Source organism: Mobula hypostoma, chromosome 4 (genome assembly GCF_963921235.1).
Source record: "Mobula hypostoma chromosome 4, sMobHyp1.1, whole genome shotgun sequence".
NCBI lineage: Eukaryota > Metazoa > Chordata > Chondrichthyes > Myliobatiformes > Myliobatidae > Mobula > Mobula hypostoma.
The window spans coordinates 72,765,295-72,789,154 of NC_086100.1; the positions used below are offsets into that span (position 1 = coordinate 72,765,295).

Below are 23,860 nucleotides of genomic sequence, written 5' to 3' on the forward strand. Positions count from 1 at the left end.
CTTTACCTGATTGCATTGATAACACAGCTTTCTGAATTTCATGCTCAGTAATTGAAACATCAAGGATCTGTTGATCTTCAACAGTAATTTTAGGAAATTTAATTTTATGTAAAAAAACCCTTCATTTTGGAGGAGTCTGCAGGGAATTGAGAATTATAAAGATTGGAATAAAAGTCATGAATAATATTATTAATGTCTTCATGATTACTTACTATATCTCCATTATCTTTACGAATCTTTAAAATTTGTCTTTTAGCTCTAGCTGCCCTTAAATGGGAAGCTAAGAGTCTATTATTTTTATCCCCAAAAATATAAAACTGACTTTTCAATTTAAGCAAATATCCTTCAATAGGATAAGTTAATAATAAATTATATTGTGATTGTAATTCCACTCTTCTTTTATACAAATCAACATTTGGAGAAATTGCATTGATGTTATTTAACTCTTTAATTTGTTTAGAAATTTAATCTAATTCCATTCTTGTCTGTTTCTTCAGCTTAGCGAAATACGAAATAATCTGACCACGTAAATAAGCTTTTAATGTATCCCAAATTACTAACTTTGAGATGTTTCCTGTATTATTAAAGAGAAAAAAACTCTTTTATTTGAGTTTCAATAAACTCAACAAATTCTGAGCTTTGTAACAGATGTTCTGGAAAATGCCAAGGTGGTCTTGTAGAAGTAACATCTTTCAAATCAAATATTAAGTTTAAGGGAGCGTGAGCAGAAATAACAATTGCATCATATTCACATTTCTGAACATCAAATAAAAGTCGAGGGTCGACTATAAAATAGTTGATTCTCAAATATATATTATGCACATGTGAGAACAAGGAATATTCTCTATCACTAGGATGCATATATCTCCAAATTTCAATTAAGCCATAATCAATTAAAAAGGAATTAATAAGTGATGCAGAGTGATTAGGAAGTTGATGTTTGGATGATGACTTACCTATTAAAGAATTTAAACAAGTATTAAAATCACCACCCATTAATAACATATATTCATTTAGATCAGGTAATAGAGCAAAAATATCTTTAAAGAATGAGGGATCATCAGTATTTGGTCCATATATATTAACCAAAACCATTTTCCTGTTGTAAATTGTTCCTTTAACAATCAAAAATCTACCATTGATATCAGATATAATATCCTCCTGATTGAAAGGAATATTGGGATCAATAAAAATGGAAACGCCTTTAAACGTCTTTGAGAATTTGCATGAAACTGAGGACCCTTCCAAAATTTAAAAAATTGATTTTTATCACGTAACCTGAAATGCATCGCTTGTGCAAAAATTATATCAGGTTGGAATCGGTTAATAGTTTTAAATGTTTTCTTATGCTTAATAGGATGATTCCAACCACGGATGTTCCAACTTAAAACTTAAAACATTTAACTGTTTAAATATCATCATGAGATTTTATAGCTAGAAAAAGTAATTAGACGCATGTCAGGATAAGGTAATCGAGAATGGCAGAAGTAAACAACAATAATAATATTAATTTGCATACGCTCCAGAATTCCATAATGGGGATAGAAAATGAGAACAGAAGAAAGGAGAAAACCTACCCAACCTATAAAGCCCGGAAATAAGTCGCTATCAGTCGACACAGGTCCTAAAGAATGCAAAAGAAGCAATTATAAACTCCAGCTGCCTGAATAAAAGGTGAAAATGGAAAGAATAATCTCTGTCTCCCTCTCCTGGATATACAACTCATTACAGTCGACATACAGCTCATTACAATTGCGTTAAAAAGAAGAGTTATTAGAAACGACCTTCAGTTTTGAAAGTAACCTTCATAATATTAGATAAGGGAAAAATACGTCCAAAGAAATTCTTGAAATATTTACTCAGGAGAAAAACAATCGCCTTATTTAAATTATTAAATCTATCTTTAAAATGCAAAGAAACCCAAATAATTACTTAAAAATTCTTAACAAAAGCATACAAAGAGAAAAAGTGATTAGTTCATTTAAATGCTGCAAACGGAAAAAAATTCTATATGGCTCAAAGCTATCTACAGTCTTTCGACAGTTCCCATGTTAATCTTCTGAAGTTAAAAGCATCTAAAACAGTCTATATCAGAGACAAAAGTACATTTTAAGACAAAGATTTTCTATACCCATCAGATCTTCTGACCTCATCACTCCTTACGTCACGAGACAATTAAACAATCGCAAATCATTTAAACTTCAGGCTTTGGACTCTTCGGATTGGAATTAATAAAACGCAATGCTTCTGCTGGGTCCTCAAAAATACGAACCCCAGAATTTTTGACAAAGAGCCTTAATTTAGCTGGATATTGAAGAGATGGATGCAACTGTCTTTGATCAGCCGTACGCATTACAGCAGCGAATCCAAAACATTTCTGAACAATTTCACGTGGATAATCTTCGAAAAAATGAATCTCAGAGCTTTGAAATTTGAACAACCTTTGTTTTCTTGCAAGCTTAATAATAGTCTTTGTCTCTGAAATGAAGAAAGCACACAACGACGTGCCTGTTTTTACTTTGATCCGAGGATTTTAGAGCTGCAACTCTTTGAGCCATTTCAATCTCCGGCAGTTCCACGCAAGCCTCTGGAAATAAAGATTGAAACATCTTCGCAAAATAGTCCAGTGTGTCGGCGGATTCCGATTTCTCTTTTAACGCAACGATTCGAATATTGTTCTGACGAGAGCGAGCCTCCAAATCCACGATCCGTTCTTGAGCCTTTTCCAGACGGGAAGAAGTATCAGCCGCATTTCCACTCACCTCTTTAAGATCAAGGCTCAAAGAGTCAATTTTTTCCTCCAAAGGGAGAAATCTTTCTTTTAATTCAGTTAATCCAGTAATGATATAGCTGATTTGAGACTCTAATCTATTTACCCAGGTTGGCTCCTTTGAAGTCTCGACAGCTTTTTTAGATTTACCGTTGGCTGCTTCAGGATTTCTTTTGGTGCTTCTTGTGTTAGACATAATTATAACCGTCACTCTACAAAATCCGACTGAATAAATTTAAGATTTTAAAGTTTAAGTCGGAAAAGGGAGAAATTAAAGGCGGACAGAAAGAAACTGTGTCTTACATGTCCACAGGTGGAAGGCGGAGTCGCCAAAAGGTTTTGAAAGCTCCGAACTCATTTTAAACCATACTGCCTCAGTAAATCAAGCAACTGCACTTGGTGATTGCAACTCACTGCATTTTGTTGAGCATGCTGCGTACTTAGATCATGTTTCATCTTTTCTCTCATTATAGCTTTTTCAGTTGCCTTCTGTTGGTTTTTAAAATCTACCCAATCCTTTAACATCTCACTAGTCTTTCCTATATTGTATGCCCTGTCTTTTGATTTTATGATCTATTTCAAAGTTCAAAGTAAATTCATTAACAAATTGCATACAGTTTGTGTCATCATATACAACTCGCAGACTCGTTTTCTTGTGGGCATTCACAGTAAATAGTCGGCTGGTGGTGTAGTGGCATCAGTGCCGGAAGTTGGAGCGAAGGCTCCCAAGTTTGAATCCAGCCGGCTCCCTTGCACGTTCTCCATCCGTGCTGGGTTGCATGTCGAGGTAGCAACTCGGCCTCATAAAAATAAGAAAGCCTGCTAAAAAAATCGCCGTCATGATGGCGTCCCAATGACTCCACTTGGAGCTAAGGGCTCTCTTCTTCTTCTATTCACAGTAAATACAAGAAAGCAAATAGAATCAATGAAAAATGTACCCCTTGGGTTCTGTTGGCTGCATAAGTCCAGGGAAGACAATCTTTGGGTCTGCCAAACGTGTGAGATGGAGGTATAAACTCATCCAAGACCCCCTGTTTTGGTGGACGCTGCGTGATTTGTTACCCACTTACAGAAAATAACAGACAGTACACCATATACAATTAAACGATTCAGCTTTATCATTCTTAATGTGACTAAAGGATTAGTAAAGAAAAAGCAAAAAGAAAAGGGCCCATTTTATTGAAACAGTCTAATGTGCACAAGTTGGAACTCACGGTTTCCACTTCGTTGATCCTCCACTGAAATCCCCAGGCTTCATCAACTCCTGGCCCCACTCCAAGTCCACTCCTACGATCTCTCCTCTCCTGTGTCTTCCCTCTCCACCTCCCGCTGAACAAAAGACCCAGATCACCCTGGTGTCAGGCACACAGCACAAAAACACACTCGCTTCATTGAACAGCTCACAATCCAAAGCACCTGTTATCTCTAACCATAACTGCTTCTACACCATTACATTAGCAGTGAAACACTCTCCACCCCCACCAAAATTAGTCACGTCCTCATGACATTGAGATAATTTGCCAACCCTTCATGTAAAGCACAAAGTCCAACCCAGAAGTAAAGGGCAGTGACATAGCTCCCCAAAGCGGTTGGGCCACACTCTGTTCCCCCAGTGCTACATAGGGCAGCCGGTTGTCTCTGAGACCTCCTTTTCCCCTCATCTACTTCTTCAGGTTTAGACACTCCTTGGGATACTTCTGATCTACATGGCGAGGCCTCCCCCTGTCTATCACTTGTGCACTCCTGTGACTCAGACCCCTCTGTCCCTTGGTTGAGCCCTGCTTCATCCCTTTCAGGGTCCCACTGAAACCCAGGCTGTCCACAGATAGCCCCCCACCCCTTGATTTCACCTGACTCAGCCTGAGAAGGGGTGGGAATCTCTTCCTCAATCAGCGGGGAGTTAGTAAGAGGCAGCATATACCACACCCCCATTTCCTCATCCTCTGAGCCCATTCAGGGGTGAGGCCGGCCTAATCTCTCCTGCTGTTGGTCCTTCAGTCACCCCACATTGCCGCAGAGTTCTCTTACTAGGTGTAGGCTCCAGGTCGGGCTCTGGGTCAACCCGCACCTCTTGCACCAGAGGCAGGAGGTGGTTCTGATGGAGAATCTTGACAGGCCCATTCCCATCCTCTGGTGTCACCCGGAAAGCTGGTACATTTGGCATCTGACTCTCCACTACACAGGGCAGAGTCACCCAGTGTTTAGCCAACTTGTGCTTCCCAGGTAAACCCAAATTCCTTATGAGGACATGGTCTCCAGGCATGAGTTGGGAGAACTTAAACTTTTAATCATACCTCCTGTTATTTCCTTGATTCTGCTTGGCAGCCACAACGTCAGCTAACTCATAAGCCTCTTTCAGCTCTCTTCCCACATCAGACACATACTTCAGATAAGTCTTTGGTGGCAGGTCTTCCTCACCAGTCCCAAAACAAAGGCCGATGAGAACCTCGCCTCGCGTCCAGATGTCCAATATGTTGACTCCACTTGCTCTTCTTGCTGATTTCCAGGGCTCTGAGCATGTCTAGTAAGGTCCGATTAAACCTCTCGGGCTGGGGATCACCTGTGGGTGATGTCAAACTCCTTGACTCCTCGACTCCGGGCATGCTGAGTAACTCCTGTATGAGCCTTCTCTAGAAATCCCATCCCGAATCACTATGTATCCGCCTGGGGAGACCATAATAAATGAAATACTTCTCCCATAATACCTTGGCCATCATGGATGCCCTCTGACCCTTAGTAGGGAAAGCTTGAACATATCTGGTGTAGTGATCCGTGATGACTAAGACATTCACCGTGTTGCTGGCATCTGGCTCTATTGACAGGAAATCCATACACACCACGTCAAGGGGCCCTGCACTCTGCAAGTAGGTCAACAGAGCGGCCCTCATCAGCAACGTTTTCCTCTGTATACATCGAATGTACGACTTGCAGTATTCTTTGACCTCTGGCTTCATTCGGGGCCAGTAGGACCGATCTCTGATCAATCCGCAAGTCTTGCCAACCCCCAAATGTCCAGAGTTATCATGAGGTGACTTCAACACAATCCTCCAATATTTCTCAGGCAGAAGCAGCTGGGAATGCCGAGGTCAGTCCGGAGGCAACATGACCCAGTATAGGATCTGGTTCCTCAACTCCAATCTGGACCATTCTCTCAGTAATTGAGACCCTGCAGCGTGTTTCGTTCTCTCTGCTTGGGCCATGTCTCCTTTTTCAAACGTTGACCAAATGGGACTGATGCCCGGGTCGTCTCGCTGAGCAGCTGCCGCTTCCCCAGAACTCAATTCCGGCAACTGCTTTGTCTTCAGAGCAGTCAGGTTACAGTAAGCTTGTGGAATGGCGTCATCAGAAGCTCCCAATTGATCTACTGGTCGATCCTGTCCTTGCCTTTCCACTGCCTTCCCCGTAATGGAAAACTGGCACATGGCCTTCACTCCCGGGGCAGGAATACTGTCCCACTCTTCGTCCCTGTCCAGCCCTTCAGGCGCACGTCGGGACAAAGCATCAGGAATGATGTCCCAACTCCCCGGCCGGACTTCAGGCTGAATTCATAGGCAGATAACGCTGCCAACCACCGATGGACTGTGGCATCCAATTTCGCCGAGGTCAGGATATAAGTTAGGGGATTGTTGTCTGTCCTCACCTCAAACATGGCACTACAGAGGTAGTCACTAAACTTACCTACCACAGCCATTTCAATACGAGGAACTCCAACTTGTGTGTGGGATAGTTTTTCTCAGAGTGTGACAGAGTCCGGCTGACAAGTGCAACAAGTTTCAACCTGGTGCCCTGATCATGATACAAGACACCCCCTAAGCCCTCTCTGCTGGCATCTGTACGCAGTACATACAGCAATTGGGGATTTTCAAAAGCCAGCACAGGCACCTGTGTTAGCAGCTCCCTCAGTGACTGAAAGGCCTTTTCACATTTTGCATCAAACTTTGTTCCAAAAGGATCCAAAGGATTCTTTACCCTCCTCTTCTTTTGTCCTCCTCCCTTTCTTCCCCAAGGGAGGGTAACCACACAGAAGCTGATTTAAAGGGTGACTCACTTTCGTGTAGCCCTTCATGAATCTCCAGTGGTCCCCACAGAACCCAAGGAACATGCGGGAAGTGCTCACAGTCTGGAGCCTTGGCCATGTCATCACCGCCTTTATCTTAGACGGATCTGTAGCTATTCCTTTTTGTGAGACTATGTGCCCAATGTAGTTGACAGACTTGAAGAACTGGCACTTGTTCTGGGAAAGTTTTAACCCTGCAGCTTTCAGGCGGCCTAGCTCCTTCAGTAGCCTCGCTTCATGTTCCTCCAAAGTGGACCCAAACACTATGAGGTCATCCAGATACACCAATACCTCAAGCAAGTTCCTATCCCCCACCGATTTCTCCATGACATACTGGAAAGTCGCAGGGGCTCCCGATATGCCCTGGGGCACCTTTCAAGCTGGAAGAATCCAAGTGGACATATAAATACCGTTTTCTCTTTCTTAGCCTCACCCATGGGGATCTGGTAATATCCACTCCTCAAGTCCAGCACACTGAACCACTTCGCACCACTCAGACAGGCCAGCACGTCTTCAATCCTTGGGACTGTAACTTGGTCGAGGATGGTACGCCTGCTCAGAGTCCTATAGTCCACACACATCTGTACCTTCTCATTCTTCTTCCTGACCACTACTATCGGGGATGCATAGGGGCTTCTGGACTCAGTGATGATCCCAGCTTCCTTCAACTTACACATATGCTGTTGAACATCTTCCACCTCTGCAGGGGCCAGTCGCCGGGACCGTTTCTCTGATCGGGGTTTCCTCGGTCACCCACATAGTGTGACGAGTGCTTTTAAAGTGACTCACATCAAATTCGTCAGTGGAAAAGACACTTTCCAACTTCAACAACTGCTCTAGCAACAACTTCTTCCAACCCGCAGGCACTGGAGAGTCCCTAAAGTTGAATGACTCAGCAGTCAACTTTCCCCCTTTGCAGATAGTTTCACCCCAGCATGTCTCACAGGGGTGCTAGACATTACCATCACCGGGCAGAGATGTGCCAGGAGCATCTCCCGCTTGAAGGTGACCTCCTTCTTTGTAGTGTTCACTGCCATTCTGTTCGCCTGTATAACCGAGGGCTTCTGCAGTTCGGGCCTCACCAGCACCCCAGCAAGTAAGCCCGATTCCTCTTCGTGGTCTTCCACTAGGAGGGTCTTGCCCTCAGACATTCTAGAAAATTTGGGGTTTCCCATCACTCTCTCTACTTCCCTGGGCCATAACACGATTGACTTCGATTGGGTGAACCACACAGTCCCTCGTCTAAACTCGTTATCCAGCCCAATGCAGCTATGCAATTCCTCAAAAGCAGCTGGAAATACCAGGTGAAAGGACAATGTTCTCAGGAAGCTCTCTCCAGCTTTCTCCTTGCAGACTCCCAAGAGCCTCTTCACAATAGGGGTGTTGGTCCCCACAAGAATTGGAACACCACCCTCCTCAACGGGGTCCAAACAAACCAGCACTAATGTATGAAGGAACCCCCACATCTGCCTCCAAAAACTCCAGCCTCACTGACAAATAACTATCATGTGGATAATCACCTGCACTAAGACCCCAGATCTCTAGTGCACTGAGTGGTGTCAATAGTAAATGCGTCACATACCAGTTGTAAAATGAACAGCACAGCAAAGTGACCTACGACCTTCTGTCAAGTGTGGCTCTGGCATAAATACCGTCTATCCGTAGCAACACACTGGAGCTTGGCGCCACTAAGCCTTCAGGAACAGGGTTTTTGCTTTTGGGTGTTCCTTGGTATATTGCTGGGAATGTGTTCCCCCCCACCCCCGAGATGCCAGGCTGTTCCCTCACTGGGTCTCCTCTAAGTTTCCCACTCTGCTTAGGTACCCAGGGGCTCACTCTCTGAGGGGTTTTCCATCATTCGTACTCCAGCCTGAAGTGTCCCTCTTCACCACAGTTATAACAGATGATACTCTTCTCACAGGACCCCGGCTGCTAGCAGCCCTCTGCATAGTCCGTCCCCTTAGGGGGGTCTGCCTCCTTATCAGTTTCATCATATGGGGGGGCGGGGTGGTCACACCCACTGATAACAACCGGGACATCTCAGTTCTCAACTCTGCCACGATCTGCTTTACCGCTCCCTGGGTTGAGCTATCCGTGGTCACTTCAACACAGGGGGCTACTACCGAGGACTGTACCCTGCTGACAGAGCTCTCCCGCAGTGCTGAAGCATTCTCTGATCAGCTCAAGAAATGAGGGCAGTGGTTGCATCTTACGAGACAGTCAGAGACCCCAAGCGATCATGTCCTGGGACCGGCGTACTTTGCTACCTGGTCCATTCTTAACTGATCCACCTCAGCTGCCTGAATGGCCCCTCTGCGCCGCAAGCAATTTAGCTGCCTCACTAGCCGAAAGATGTAGGCAGAAAGCTTCTCCCCCTTCTCCTGACACATATTCTGAAACCCCGTAATGAGCTTCCTGTTGTGCCAAACGCATTCTCCAGTGCTCGTATGTAAGTCGCAGCAGCGGCAAGAAGGTACTGGGACTTTACGGCTCTCACGACATCAGCAGTCCACACCCTCAAACTCTCAACCAATCGCTGTCTCTTTACGTCATCAGAACATTGCACTCATCTAACAAGTGAGAGGTCTGCTCCGCCCAAGTCTCATACTTCTCCTCTCCCTTGGGAGTGGGCTTCATTCCAGAGAACATTCTCAGTTTCCAGTAGCTAGGACCCTCTGCCTGAGCACTGGGCCATTTATTCGCCAGAGAGGCAAGGGCTGATACTAACTAAGAATTCTCACTCTTCACTGGGGGACTCATTAGATATTCCAAATCAGACCACTCTTTCCCCTCACTCTGCAGAAACAAGAGGACCCTGTCTTTGAAGTCTCCGCCCCCAGCTATGGGAGACTCGACTTGTGATTCAACCCGTTCCCCTACACTTTCCTTTTCCTGGAAAGTATTGACAGTCCCCGGCTCCCCCTTTCCTGGGCCTCAATAGTACCAGGCACTTCTCCTGCCATTACATCAGCGCTAGTCTGAACTAAAACAAAGTCTGTGCCTGCCATTTTATCAATCCTCCTCCCCACAATCGTAACTTTTCCTACAGCTTTATTGGTACATTCATCAGGTGTACGAATATTTATCCTACTCAACATGCACACATTCGTTACCAGTAACCCCATGGACCGCTCAGACCTAACAGCATCCATACCCATGTACTGTAATCACTTTACCGGACAATAGTTTAGCACAGACTTAAACACACAACCTACTGGATCAATGCTCAGGACAATCACACAGCATCCAACAAAATCAGTCCAGAACGATACACCCACAATTGTAATCCCCAGGTTCTGTCGGCTGCACAAGTCCAGGGAAAACAATCTCTCGCCCCACCAAACGTGTGAGATGGAGGTGTAAGCTCACCCGCGACCCTCTGTTTGGGTGGACGCTGTGTGATTTGTTACCCGCTTACACAAAATAACAGACAGTACACCATATACAATTAAATGATTCAGCTTTATCATTCTTAATGTGACTAAAGGATTAGTAAAGAAAAAGCAAAAAGAAAAGGGCCCACTTTAGTGAAACAGTCTCATGTGCACAAGTTGGAGCTCACGGTTTCCCCTTTGTCGATCCTCCATTGATTTCCCCGGGCTTCATCGACTCCAGGCCCCACTCTAAGTCCACTCCTACGATCTCTCCTCTCCTGTGTCTTCTCTCTCCATCTCCCGCTGAACGAAAGAACCAGATCACCTCGGTGTCAGGCATACTGCATGAAAACACACTCCCTTCATTGGACAGATCACAATCCAAAGCACCCGTTACCTCTAACCATAACCCAAACACTGCTTCTTTAGAGAGACCATTACATGAGCAGTGAAACCTTTCCCAGGGTGTTACAAAAACTATCCCCAATGGGGTGGACAAACAATCAATGTACAAAAGACAACAAACTGTGCAAATACAAGGAGTAAAAAAGCAATAATAATAGTAGTTGTTAATTTAATATTTCAGTAAAATATGCATAATATTGTAAACATATTGTTGAATTAAGCATTCTTTGTTTGCACGAATTATTATGAGTTATATGTCAAAGTACATGAAAGGAATATGTCATCATGCCGCCATATCGCAAGGGCTTGCCTCACTAAAGTATGAGTGAAGTGGACATATTATTCTTGACTCCATGCTTTCCTTTCAATTAGATTTATGTTTTGGATTTACAAAACATAACAGTGGTGATGAGTAAGTTTTGAAATGAATTTGGACCTGTTGAAGTGAGGCGAGACTTTTGGGTTTAAAAACCACAGCACGCTTTCTTTGCAAGTGGGGAGAAAAAGGATTGAGATAAAAAGAGGGAAAAATGGACAAAATTCATGGGTTCATAAATAGTGAGTTCCGGTAACAATAATCAAAAATTTAAAAAAATATTGAAATAGCTGGCTACATTGGAAAGATAGACATGTTCGATTGCACAATGGATAACTGGCTGATGTATCCTGAGTGAACTGGGCAGTATTTTGAAGCAAATGAAACAGCCAGTGAGAAACAAGTGCCAGTTTTGTTGAATGTAATCAGTGGAAAAGCATAGAGTGTGCTAAGAAGTGTGCTTCAACAAAATCAGCCAAAATGAGCTTTGATAATAGTGTGAAGGTAAATGCTGGAATATTTAGAACCAAAACCGTTGTTGATTGCAGAATGCTTTAGGTTTCATACCTGGAATTAAAATGCAGGGTAGTCACTTTCAGCTTAGGTGGCAAAATTGAAACATTTTGTCTGAGCATTTCCAGTTCAGTGATAGGCTTAATGTTGCACTGAGAGATCATTGAATTTCTGTTCCTAAATGAAGCACAACTTACATTTAAAGGAGCAGTTGAAACAGCTGTATTAATGAAAACAGTAGACAAAGGCAAATTGAGTTGAAGTCAAGAATGAAAGTGACTGTGAACTCACTAAATAGAATGTCTAAATAGAAACCTGCGGGGACAACAAATTATGTTACTATTGTGGCAGGGGCTCACATATGCCAGACTAAGGCAGATTTAAAGGTAAAACTTGCAGAAATACAACAAACTAGGACACATACAAAGAACATGTCAGGCAGACAAAATTAAATGGTCTGCCCAGGTAAGAGTAAAAGATAAAAGGTCAAGTTGCAGTTTCAAAAAGAGCACTAATCTGCATGCTATTGAAGAAAAATCTGATATTGATGGGAGTGATACAGAACGAGGTAGCCTTAAGATATACCATGTGAAAACTAACAATAGACAAGCAATGTGGTTTGTACCAGAGCTGAAGGTAATTAAAATGGAATTGGATACTGGCTCAACTGTTTCAGTCAATCCACAAAATGAGATTGAATTGTATTTCAAAGATACTGAACTGAAGCCTTCAAATATTCAACTAAGAACTTATACTGGGGAAAAGATAACTCCTGCAGGAATGACATTTGTAACAGTGAAAGACAACAACCAACAAGCCACATTGGACTTGTATGTGGTAAAAAGAGAAGATTTGGCATTGTAGGGTCATAATTCATCGTGACAGCTACAACTTAATTGCAGTTCCATGCAGCATTTGTATGCCACATTCCCTGTAGTACCATCAACTGAAAACAGATCAAGAAAAATAGTGGATGATGCCACAGCAGTATCCAAGGATGACATTGGAAAACTCAAACATATCAAGGGTAAAGTAGTGTTAAATGAAAATGCCACATCTAAGTTTGACAAAGCCTGTCTGGTTCCGTATATCAATCATGATAATATAGTCAGTGAACTGGATCACATGCAGGCTGAAGGAAATAGCTCCAAGGTTTTGTGGAGCTCATACACAATGCCAGCAGCCCCAGTAGCCAAGAAGAATGTGCCTGTCAGGTTCTGTGGTGACTTTAAGGTCACCAGCAACACAGTGCTGAAAGTGTATCAATACCCTTTGCCCAGGATTGAGAATATCTTTGCAATCCTTTCTGGAGGGAAATACTTCAGCAAAGTGGACTTGGCTGAAGCCTAGCTACAGATAGAAATGGAAGAAGATTCCCATTTAGCATTGAAAAAGGAAATACCTGAAAAATTTACAAAAGAGAATTTACACAAGAGCTTGATGGTTAAGGGGTAATAACTGTTCCCAAACCTGGTGTACAGGTTCTGAGGTGCCAGAACTTTCTTTCTAATTGGCAGCAGCAAGAAGAGAACATGCCCTGGGTGTTGGAGATCCTTGATGATACATGCTGCTTTATCAAGTGTATTCAATAAAGTTTCCTTAACAGTGCATAGAAGTTCCAACAAGAGTGAGTGCAGTACTAAACCTCCCATTAGGGAATGAGACAGGGAAGATGACAGATGTTTCTATTGGGAACACTTTGCACCTAGTGATCACAATGTCATTAGTTTCAAGGTGATTATTGAAAAGGATAGGTCTGGCCCCTGGGTTGAGATTCTAAGTCGGAGAAAGGCCAATTCTGATGGTTTCAGAAAGGATCTTGCAAGTGTGAATTGGACAGTTTGTTTTCTGGCAAAGGTGTACTTGGTAGTGGGAGACCTTCAAAAGTGAAATTTTGAGAGTACAGAGTTGGTATTTACTTGTCAGAATAAAAGTCAAGGATAACAGGCCGAGGGAACTTTGGTTTTCGAGAGATATTAAGACTGGATAAGAAAATGTAGGAGATGCTGAGCAGGTATAGGCAGGCAGAAACAAGTGAGATACAAAGTACAAATGAAAGTTATTATCAAAGTACATATATATCACCATATACAACCCTGAGATTCATTTTCTTATGGATATACTGAATAAATCCATAATGGAATAATAACCATATTAGAATCAATGAAAGACCATACCAATTTGGATGTTCAAACGGTGTGCAAAGGACAACAAACTGTGTAAATATAAAAAAAAAGTTATAATAATAATAAATAAATAAATATTACTTCTCAAGAGCATGAGATGAAGAGTCCTTGAAAATGAGTCAATAGTTTGTGGGAACATTTCAATGATGGGGCAAGTGAAGTTGAGCGAAGTTCTCCATTTGGTTCGAGTATTTGATGCTTGTGGGGTAATAACTGTTCCTGAACCTGGTGGTGTGAGTCCTGAGTCTCCTGTATCTTTTACCTGATGGCAACTGTGTTAAGCGTCCATGTCCTGGGTGCTGGGGCTCCCTGATGATGGATGCTATTTTCCTGCAACAACACTTTGCATAGATGTACTTCATAGTGGGAGGGCTTTACCCGTGATGGACTGGGTCATAATCAGCACCTTTTGTAGGTTTTTCTGTTCAAGGGTATTGGTTTTTCCATACTAGGCTGTGATGTAGCCAGTCAATATACTTATCACTACACATCTATAGAAGGTTGTCAAAGTTTTAGATGTCATGCCTAATCTATGCAAACTCCTTTGCAAGTAGAGGTGTTGCTGTGCTTTCTTTGTAATTGCACTTAGGTGCCTGGGCCAGGACAGATCCTCTGAAATAATAACAGAAAGGAATTTAAATTTGCTGACCTTCTCCACCTCTGATGAAGACTGGGTCATAGATCTTTGGTTTCCTCCTCGTGAAGTCAATAGCCAGCTCCTTAGTCTTGCTGACATTGAGTCAGAGATTGTTGTTATGGTACCACTCAGCCAGATTTTTACTCTCCCTCCTATATGCTGATTTGTCACCATTTTTGATTTTGCCTACGACAGTGGTGTCATCAGCAAATCTGAATATAGCACTGGAGCTGTGCTTAGCCACACAGTCAGAAGTACTTGAGTATAAGAAATGCAAGAGAACACTTTAGGCAGGCTAAAAGAAGGCATGAGGTTGCTGCAGCAGACAAGCAGAAGGAGAATCCTCAGGGCTTCTATGGGTATATTAAGAGCAAAAGGAAAGCTAGGGGCAATATTGGTCATCAGGATGATCAGAGTGCTAATCTATGTGTGAAGCCAAAAGAGTTGGGGAAGCTCTTAACTAGATTTTTTGCATCTATATTTTCTCGGGAGTTGGACACAGAGTCTATAGAAGTGAGGCAAAGTAGCAGCAAGCTATTGGACCCTGTACAGTGTATATTACAGAGGATGATGTGTTTGCTGTCTTGATGCAATTTAGGGTGGATAAACCCCCAGGGCCTTACATGGTGTTTTCTTGGACCTTGCGGGAGGCTAGTGCAGAAATTGCAGAGATATTTAAAACATCTTTAGCCACAGATTAGGTGCCAGAGGATTGGAGGATAGCTAATGTTGTTCTGTTGTTTAACAAAGACAGGAAATTACTGGCTTCTAAGCCTAACATCAGTAGTCCAGAATTGCCACTGTGCATGTGAGATGGCTTTCCGGGAATTGTACCTGGGCCTCTTTTATTTGACTTGGTCACCTCACCTGAATACCACTGATTTTGTCCTCAGCAGTTTGAGGATCTCATGGTTCATTCATGGCTTCTGATTGGGGGAGACTCTAAAAGATATTGTGGGGACACACACTCATCTATGACTGTTTTCATGAAGTCTGTGACATTGTGGTGTATTGGTTCAGATCCTTTGATGAATCCTTGAACTCGGCCCATTACTCCGACACAAAGCAATTCTGTAGCTGCTCCTCTGACTTCCGAGACTGCTCCTTTGTTGTCCCTATTGCTGGAACTTGCTCTTTAGCCTCCGCCTGCAGGGAGGTAGGTTGAATACTGCCAAGTGATCGGATATGGCCCCGTCCGTCAAGGGGAAAGCCTCCAACTATTAAGTACATGTATACAAAGTTTTGTTGCAGGAAAGCAGCATCCATTATCAGGGATCAATATCCCAATGCTTTTGTGGCTGTTACTGGGGCAGCCTGCCAACAAGGTTTGTAAGGAGGTGGACTCAGAATGTTGATGAGGCACTGCAAGAACGCTTTGTGAGGACGGACTGGGATGTGTTAAATGAGCCACACAGGCAAGACCTTAACAAAATGATTGATTGTACCACAGACTATATCAAATTGTGATATACCATCTTGCTAGCCAGGACTGTATGCTGCTTCCCCAGCAACAAGCCCTGGATCACCAGTGAACTGAACAGACTTTTGAATATGAAAAAGAAAGCCTCCGGGGCTGGAGATAGACAAGTACTGAGGCGAGTACTGAGTGAACTGAGGGTAAATCCGAGGCAGTGCAAAGAATCCTACAAGAGGAAGCATAATAGCAAAAGGGATGTGTGGTTGGGCATGAAGCAAATCATTGACTTCAAGGTTAAGGAAAGGAAGATTGGGCTGCCTGGATAGGGCCAATGAATTGAACTTGTTTTTCAACAAGTACTTCTCCCAGAATGTATACAGGACTTGTCACAGTCCTCTTCCTCCTAAAATCAATCACTTCTCCCTGGTTTTGGCCACATTCAGGAGCAGGTGATTCCTCTCGTACCACACTACAAACTTGTCCATCAGTCCTCTGTATTCCGACTCCTGCCCATTTCTGATACACCCAACCATCGCAGAATCATCAGAGAACTTCTGCAAGTGACAAGACTCAGATTTGTACTGACAGTCTGAGGTGAACAGAAACAGAGACAGGACTTTACCTTGTGGTGCTCCAGTGCCACTCACTACCAGCCATACGAACAGGGACCAAACTCATCAAAAAGGCTGGATCCATCCTTGGCGACAACCTGAACTCTTTTGAGTTAGTGGTGGAGACGAGGTCATCAGACAAACTGTTATCCGTTATGGACAATCTGGTACATCCTCTCATGATCTCTTGATTAAGCAGTGGAACACCCTTTCGAGCAGACTCATTCCGCTCCACTGTCACAAGGATCGCTACAGAAAATCTTTCCTATCAAATGCAACAAGCATGTACCACAGTTCATCTCTGTGCGATAGGAGACATGCATCATAGTACAATAGTCTCTGTTTTATTATATTGTACTTTATTATTTCACATTAGTAAACTATTATTTTGTATGTTGTTATTCTTTACTTCATTATTAGTAAAGTCTGTAAACTTAAGTGTGTTTTTGAATTTTCTGCTGTAACGAAAGAATTTCCCACTCAGGATCAATAAAGTGTTTATTATTATTATTATCATTATTATTACTACTACTACCTGAAATGTGGTCTAGGTATGGAACAATAGTCATTCATAACTGAAGTGTAACAGTGGTCAAGTGTTGGGACTCCTGGTGCTGCAGGTGATATGTTGATGATAATTGGGCAGAAATTTCTTCAAATAATAGTAATAGTAATGATAAGTCCATGACAATGATTTGAAAGGCATTGGGGTAGACTGTTTCTTGTTTGCCGATGGCGACACTCAATACATTAAGTGCCTGTTTATGATTTGCCTTTGGCAGTAAGTAAACCATGGTCATGACTGTGGAGGAGAATTCTCTTGGTAAGTAGAATGGTCGGCACTTAATCATCAGATGTTCCAGGTTGGAGGAACAAGAGTGCAACAAGACTGCAGTGACAAGGTCCAAGTACCTGGTTAGCAAATGTACAGTCACTGGACAACAAGATTGAACACCTAAGGGCAAGATTTCTGTAGCTAGGAAAATGAGGAATTGCTGTGTTCTCTGTTTCACAGAGACATGGCTCCTCTGACAGCCATGGGTACCTTAACCTCTGTTTAGAATTCATCTTCTTTGGAATGAACTAATTTTGTATCTTCTAACTTCCTCCCTGGAATCTCCAGCCATTGCAGCTTTATCATTATCCCTGCTAATGTCACCGTCTAATCAACTTTGGCCAGCTCCTCTCATCCATCACTAGTTACAGTTACTCAACTTTTATACTGGTATATATAATTTTAGCATCTCTCCCTCTCAGACTGAATCTAATATTCAGTACGTACATGTTTATAGCCTACAGAAAATCGCACTGTCTGTGTGATTGATAGAGGATTAAGCATATGTATTGCCACTGCTGGCAAAAGTACTCAGAAGTATATAAGTCATGATACTCGTTTTTTAGTGCGCGGTTTTGATATTGATGAAAGAAGGAAGGAGGAAGAGGAGGAGGAGGAGAAGGAGAAGAAAGAGAAAGAGGAAGCAACTCGGACAAGAACTATCTGGCCTGTTAACTGTATGTAACTTATTGGACTGTGCTATGAATAAAAATAATCCAATTCCGCATTTGTCTTTTGTCTCAAGGACTCATCAATACTCCACAGTTTTCATAGACCTTATAAGAATGGTCAGAGACGAGTGTGCATCTCCACAATATTTACCAAAGAAGGTGTAACACTCAAATTCCCCACTAGGGCTTAATGCCAAGATAAAATCCAGTACAGTGAACATTCCAAACTAAATTTACTTATCTAAACATAATTTTAAAAAAACATACAGACATCAGATAACCACTTTTGCGTATTAACATTGGAACTACCTCCTGTGACATTTTGCCTGTCATAGGGCATGTATGCAGTACTTGACCTTTGGCTGAAGGACAGTTGACTTTGAGTGACTGAGAGGGCAGGCTCCCAATGACAGTGGTACAGCTAGTTAGTTGTCAGTTTACCGTAAACAGCAAGACAGATATGGACTTAAAATGAATTCAAAATTAAAATATATAGCTCTATCCCACACAGACACACTGCCCTGCATGCATACTGTTGGAGGATAGACTGTTGGACTTTGCAATCTCCTTTGAAGTTTGGTACCTGCATCCGTAGGAGCAGAAGTCTGAGCTTCTACTGCAACTGTTAGTTAGACTACATGGATGCATAGAAATGACCTATTAACCATCAGACTGGATCTACGGATCTCCTAATAAGTTCCATGCTGCCGAGTTTTAACTTTAAGCTGAGTGTACAACTGTGGAAGTCTTGCCAAAGATCTTCGAGAATGTTTGCAGGCTTTAGCCAAGGATAAGAGTTCCATTGTGCACAGTGATTACCCAGTTGTCTGTTATTTACCCTGTCCCTCTGATGAGTTGGCAGTGTATTTACAAGTTCAGATGGAACTGGCCAGTGGGGATTACTTTCCCAATGATATCATAAGACAATTATGCCACTGAGCTAGTTCTGGTGCCTGTCTGCAGGCAAGGAAGCTCTGTTGCTGTACTCTTCGTGAAATCCTATGACAGAGGCTCAACACTCTGAGATGCACCCGCATTAGGTTGAAGAATCCCCCTGACCAACCTACCCAAGCCAGATCTGGTGAAGGACCAGGATTGTCATTCATTTCAATAGCTATCTCCAGTATATACATATCACCATTTACTGCTTTTACCGCTGTACCATTGAGAGCATACTCACCAACTGCATCTCAGTGTGGTATGGCAATTGTCCCGTATCAGACTGCAAAGCACTCTAGCGTGTGGTGAAAACTGCCCAGCGGATTATCAGCACCCAATTGCCCACATCTACCATAAATGCTGCCTGGGCAGGGTGAAAGCATTATCAGGGATGCATCTCACCCTAACCATGGACTTTTTACTCTCCTCCCATCCGGTAGGCACTACTGGAGCCTCCGCTCCCGCACCAGCAGGCACAGGAAGAGCTTCTTCCCTGAGTCTGTGACACTGCTGAACTTCTCATCACAGCGCTAAGCAGTATTGCATCCGTATTGTACTGTCTCAGTACTTTTATATTTGTGTGCTGTAGCACTTTTTTATTTGTAGTTATTTTGTAAATAACACTATTCTTTGCATTTCTGGTCAGATGCTAAATGCATTTCATTGGCTTTGTATCTGTACTCAGCACAATGACAATAAAGTTGAATCTAATCTAATCATCGTTATGTGCCATATCTTTGACCATGATTGTTCTTCGAAAACTTTTCTACAGTAGTGGTTTGCCATTGCCTTCATCTGTGTAGTGACAAGAAGAATGATCCCATCCATTATCAATTTCATAAATTGTCTGCCTGTCGTTAGTAGCCACATAACCAGGAACACACACACACACACACCCCTGATGCTGGTGCTACAGTCGGTGAGAAGCATCATTCCTTATGACCACATCAGTTCCATGAACTTCTTGAGGCATTGCATCCAGGGTCCTTGGACTGACTTGCACAGCTACCTACACTTTGCATTCTCAATTTGTACCTGAAGGTCAAAATGAATGTCAAATAGTAACTGGACATCCCTCTCAGTTCCACCTCCGGCTTCATTGCAATGTACAAAATCAGTAGGGTTTATTTCCAAAATGCTCTGCTATTCTTGAGTGTCTCCTGGTTTGAAGTGCTCCCCAGAACAATGGCAAGCACCTGCTATAGCCACACTGCAGATTCACTCTTAGAGACTGAGTCTGGTGTTAAATGTCAGGGCAGATTTAGCTGCTGCCAGCTCCTCACAAAATTGGCCTCTTCTAATTCTTCTTGTTTGTCTTTTGATTCAGTTTTTTCCTTCTTCAAACCAGTCTTTCTTTCCCAAACAAGAGAAAATCTGCAGATGCTGCGAATCCAAGCAACACACACAAAATGCAGAAGGAACTCAACAGGCCAGGCAGCATCTACGGATAAAAGTACAGTTGATACTTCAGGCCGAAATCCTTTGGCAGGACTCTTTCCCTCTCTTTATTAACCTTTCTGTACCTGATTGGATATTAAGTTAACTAACTTCACTTTAATCTACCCTTACATGACAGTGTTCTCTAATAGGCTAATTTTCCTCTAATTATTAGTTTAGCTGGTTAACACTAGCTGTTTGACCTGTTCACTCAGATCTCAGCTAACCGGTCTTCCTCGATATGGTTTCACTCATTTCAGATTTCCAGCAGCTGAAGTTGTTTTGCTTTTTCAGCATCCATTAAAGATCTTCCTGCAAGAAAAAAAAACACAAAAATAACCTTTGCAAGAATAAGCCTACACCTGGATTCACTAACACACCAGAATGTGTGATTCTGAATTGAAACACTTCAAAAACCTGAATGGAATGTGAGATCACACATGGTTTTAAAAAAGATGAACACCTGATATGTATGTGTATGACCGGCACACTGGAAAAGTTATTTTGTTTATCTGAACATGAGGGGAATAAAGTTTTTTTTTACAAGTCTCTGAATATAATAATACATGCTGAAACTGTATACATGTATGATCTTCACATTTATGGTAAAACTATTATTATTTCATTGTAAATATGCCCCCAGTACAATGCTAATTACATAATAGTATATTGTATGTGTATGACCCTCAAAATGATACATGTCCTTATTTCTCTCCTTCCTTAAAGGCAAAATACATAAAACTTTTTTTCTTAAAGACAATATTTCTTTCTGTTGTAATGATAAAGATTTGTGATAATTTGAAATTAAGGAATCTGAAGTTTTCTTTAAGCCAAACTCTTTTAGGGAAACCATACAGTAGGAAACAAAGTTGTTTCCTTCTCTATTACTTTAGTACTCATGATAGAGTGTTTCCTTGTCAAATCAGCTAATTATTGTCACCTGCACCAAAGTACAATGAAAATCTCTGTTTTGCATGCCATCGATATAGATCTGCTTAAAACATAGAACAGTACATTACAGGAACATGTCATTGGTCTATCATGGTACAGCAAATGAATTAAACTACTAATTAAATGCCTGCTGAACTAGTTCTTTCTTGCTACACAATGTCCACATCCTTTCTTCTCTGCACATCCATGTGGCTAGTTTAGAGCCCTGTAAACACCTCGGTTGTATTTGCCTTCACTACCACCCCGGTAGAACATTCCAGTCACCCATCATTCTGTGTATAATAACTTGCCCTGCACATCTCCTTTGAATTTATTCCCTCATCTCAAATGTATACCTCTAATCCAGTCATCTTCTGGTGAATTTATTCTGCACCATCTCATCACATCAGTACAGCAGAACATCACAAGTATAAACCATGAGGCGATGAATGCTGTAAGAATAATTTATAGCTCTTGTGCACTTGGAGAGTATGCATATAAAACAATGAAAATGCAAAGATTGATCAAAGCACTAATATATTAGTCCCTGAAAGCCAATGTTTTATTGTTCCAGGCAACTTTGTTAAAATCTGTCAGCCAGGGTTCATAAATATTAAAGCCTAACTTTAACAACTTGAACATAAACATCTAATGCACTTCTCTGCCTGTCACTAAGTCAGTTCTGCACTGTCTGTTGGTTAAGATAAACTACTGCCTTCACAGAAGGACAGAAAAGGCACTTCAAATTACATTGAAGAAAAATAATCTCAATAGCTAAGCCTCTCAGCCAATATGTAAAACACATCATCTGCTTAGGGTTAGGATCATCATTATACTGGCTGAGAGATTTCCTCATTCAGAGGCTCACGTATTAACCGTAATTCTGTTGGGACATCTGGAGACAGCGAGAGTCACACTCGTTTGTGCTGACACACTGTTTTTGTTTTGTCTTGCAGGATCACTAGGACCTGGAGCGATATCTGCCATTATAATCGCTGCTGTTCTTGGTGTGTCTGTACTGTTCAGCCTGGTTATAATCACCGTGAGAAAGCTGTCAGCTTCGTAGACCTAATAAATGATTAAAAATAGTCAGTTCCATTAATTGTGGACCTTTACTTTTCATTTTATTTGCTGATCTTATCCAAGTACTTCCAAAATATATTTTAATGCTATATTTATAATTGTCTTTAAGGAGCAGAATATACTGTAGGTGTTCACTGCACATCTTAGTACACAAAAGATATTTAAGTGTGAGAGCTTAGCATAAGACACACATATTAGAACTCAAGAATGCAAATATATATTCATTTTATTACTAGATTAACATTTGATTTACTTTCAGCTGACGATTGCTGATAATTTTATAAATTGAATTCATCCATTGCATAATAATAGCTCCTGTGAACTTTGATGGATTACAGATCCTGCAAATATTTTTAGCTGATCCCATTAATTTAATTTATGTTAGAAGTCTGATGTGCAATCCTTAGAAAAATTGGGACGAAGCTCTTCATAGATAATATTATCTGTGATGCCTCTTTGTTACAGCAAGGAAAAACTTCGATTAAAAATCACAAGAACATCTTAAATACTTAATGTCCGCATATTCAGTAGAGAAAGCCATGTCTTCTTTACACTTGTGTTCAGCCTCGTACATCCCTCACTACAGATACCCCCAAGGGAGACCAGTTCAAGGAGCACCCCACCCCATCCCGCAGGTAGAGGTACAGCAATATGGTTCTCTGGAACAATTGCTTGCCAGGCAGGCCAGGCAAAACCCTCCTCTGCTAGGTCCCCTCCTTCTTAACTCTTTATACATAGAATCATCTGTGATGCCACTTTCTTACAGCAAGAAAAATACTTCAATTAAAAATCAGAAGAGCATCTTAAGAGCCCTTAGTGTCCACATATTCAGTAGAAAAAGCCACGATTATTCTTCCATGATTCCATTCTCAACTCAGAGTGTTAAAGAAGAAATTGAATTACGCCAATTAATGCAAAATAAATTGTGTTAAAAGTTTATTGGGAATCACCTTCTTTATTATTATTTCCAAGTTAACCACTGATTTTGGACAGACTTTGGATGAGTTGAGCAATAAGTTTGGAAGCTTTAGTAATCAAGCGTTTGTGGAGTTTGATAGACTAGCTGGTCTTTTCTTCTTTGTCATTTCATATGTTTGTAAATAAATATTGTATCCATGTAAACGGCAAAAAGATTAATTAAACACACAATTCTAATTGTGATGCCCTGTGGTGTAGTTTATAGCTGACTATCCGATACAGAGTTCGATTGCCATTGGACACAGTACTAAATTTTAATATATTTTGTTCCATTCCACTAAAATGCCTTAGTCAATTTGTCAAACATGGCTGAAGGAGAAATCATGTTAAGAAAAATTAACTATGGTTTTTACTGTCAACCTATCATATTCTTATCAATTAACTTAGGGATCAAGACTAATACTTCCTTCCTTTGCAATATGCAGCATATAAACCACGCGCTTGTTAAAGATGCTGTGTTATAACCACATATGAGTTAATTTCCCTCATGCTCTCCAGCTCCTCTCAGTCCTGATACTGATCTGCACAATGCTAATTGTACCTTTGCCCAAGTGTTCATTGAGATTTCTGCAATACAGACTTGGCGTTTCACTGTTAATATTTTACAAACAAAAGCTCTTTGTTCCGCTAAAATGATCTAATAATCCAAATATTATTTTACAGCACTGCATATTTCTATCCAATTTACAATGCCTACTGTA

General features: G+C 41.6%; 1 protein-coding gene across 1 annotated transcript in view; it reads left to right on the forward strand.

Annotated features, from left to right (window-relative positions):
• LOC134344830 (protein SNORC-like) overlaps positions 1-23,307 on the forward strand; it is an 81,184-nt gene extending 57,877 nt beyond the window's left edge. The window contains exon 3 of the mRNA XM_063044934.1: positions 22,055-23,307. Coding sequence (XP_062901004.1) covers positions 22,055-22,164 — 110 coding nt within the window. The 3' untranslated portion in view covers positions 22,165-23,307. The remainder of the gene's footprint in view (positions 1-22,054) is intronic.
• Positions 23,308-23,860: the final 553 nt, after the last annotated feature.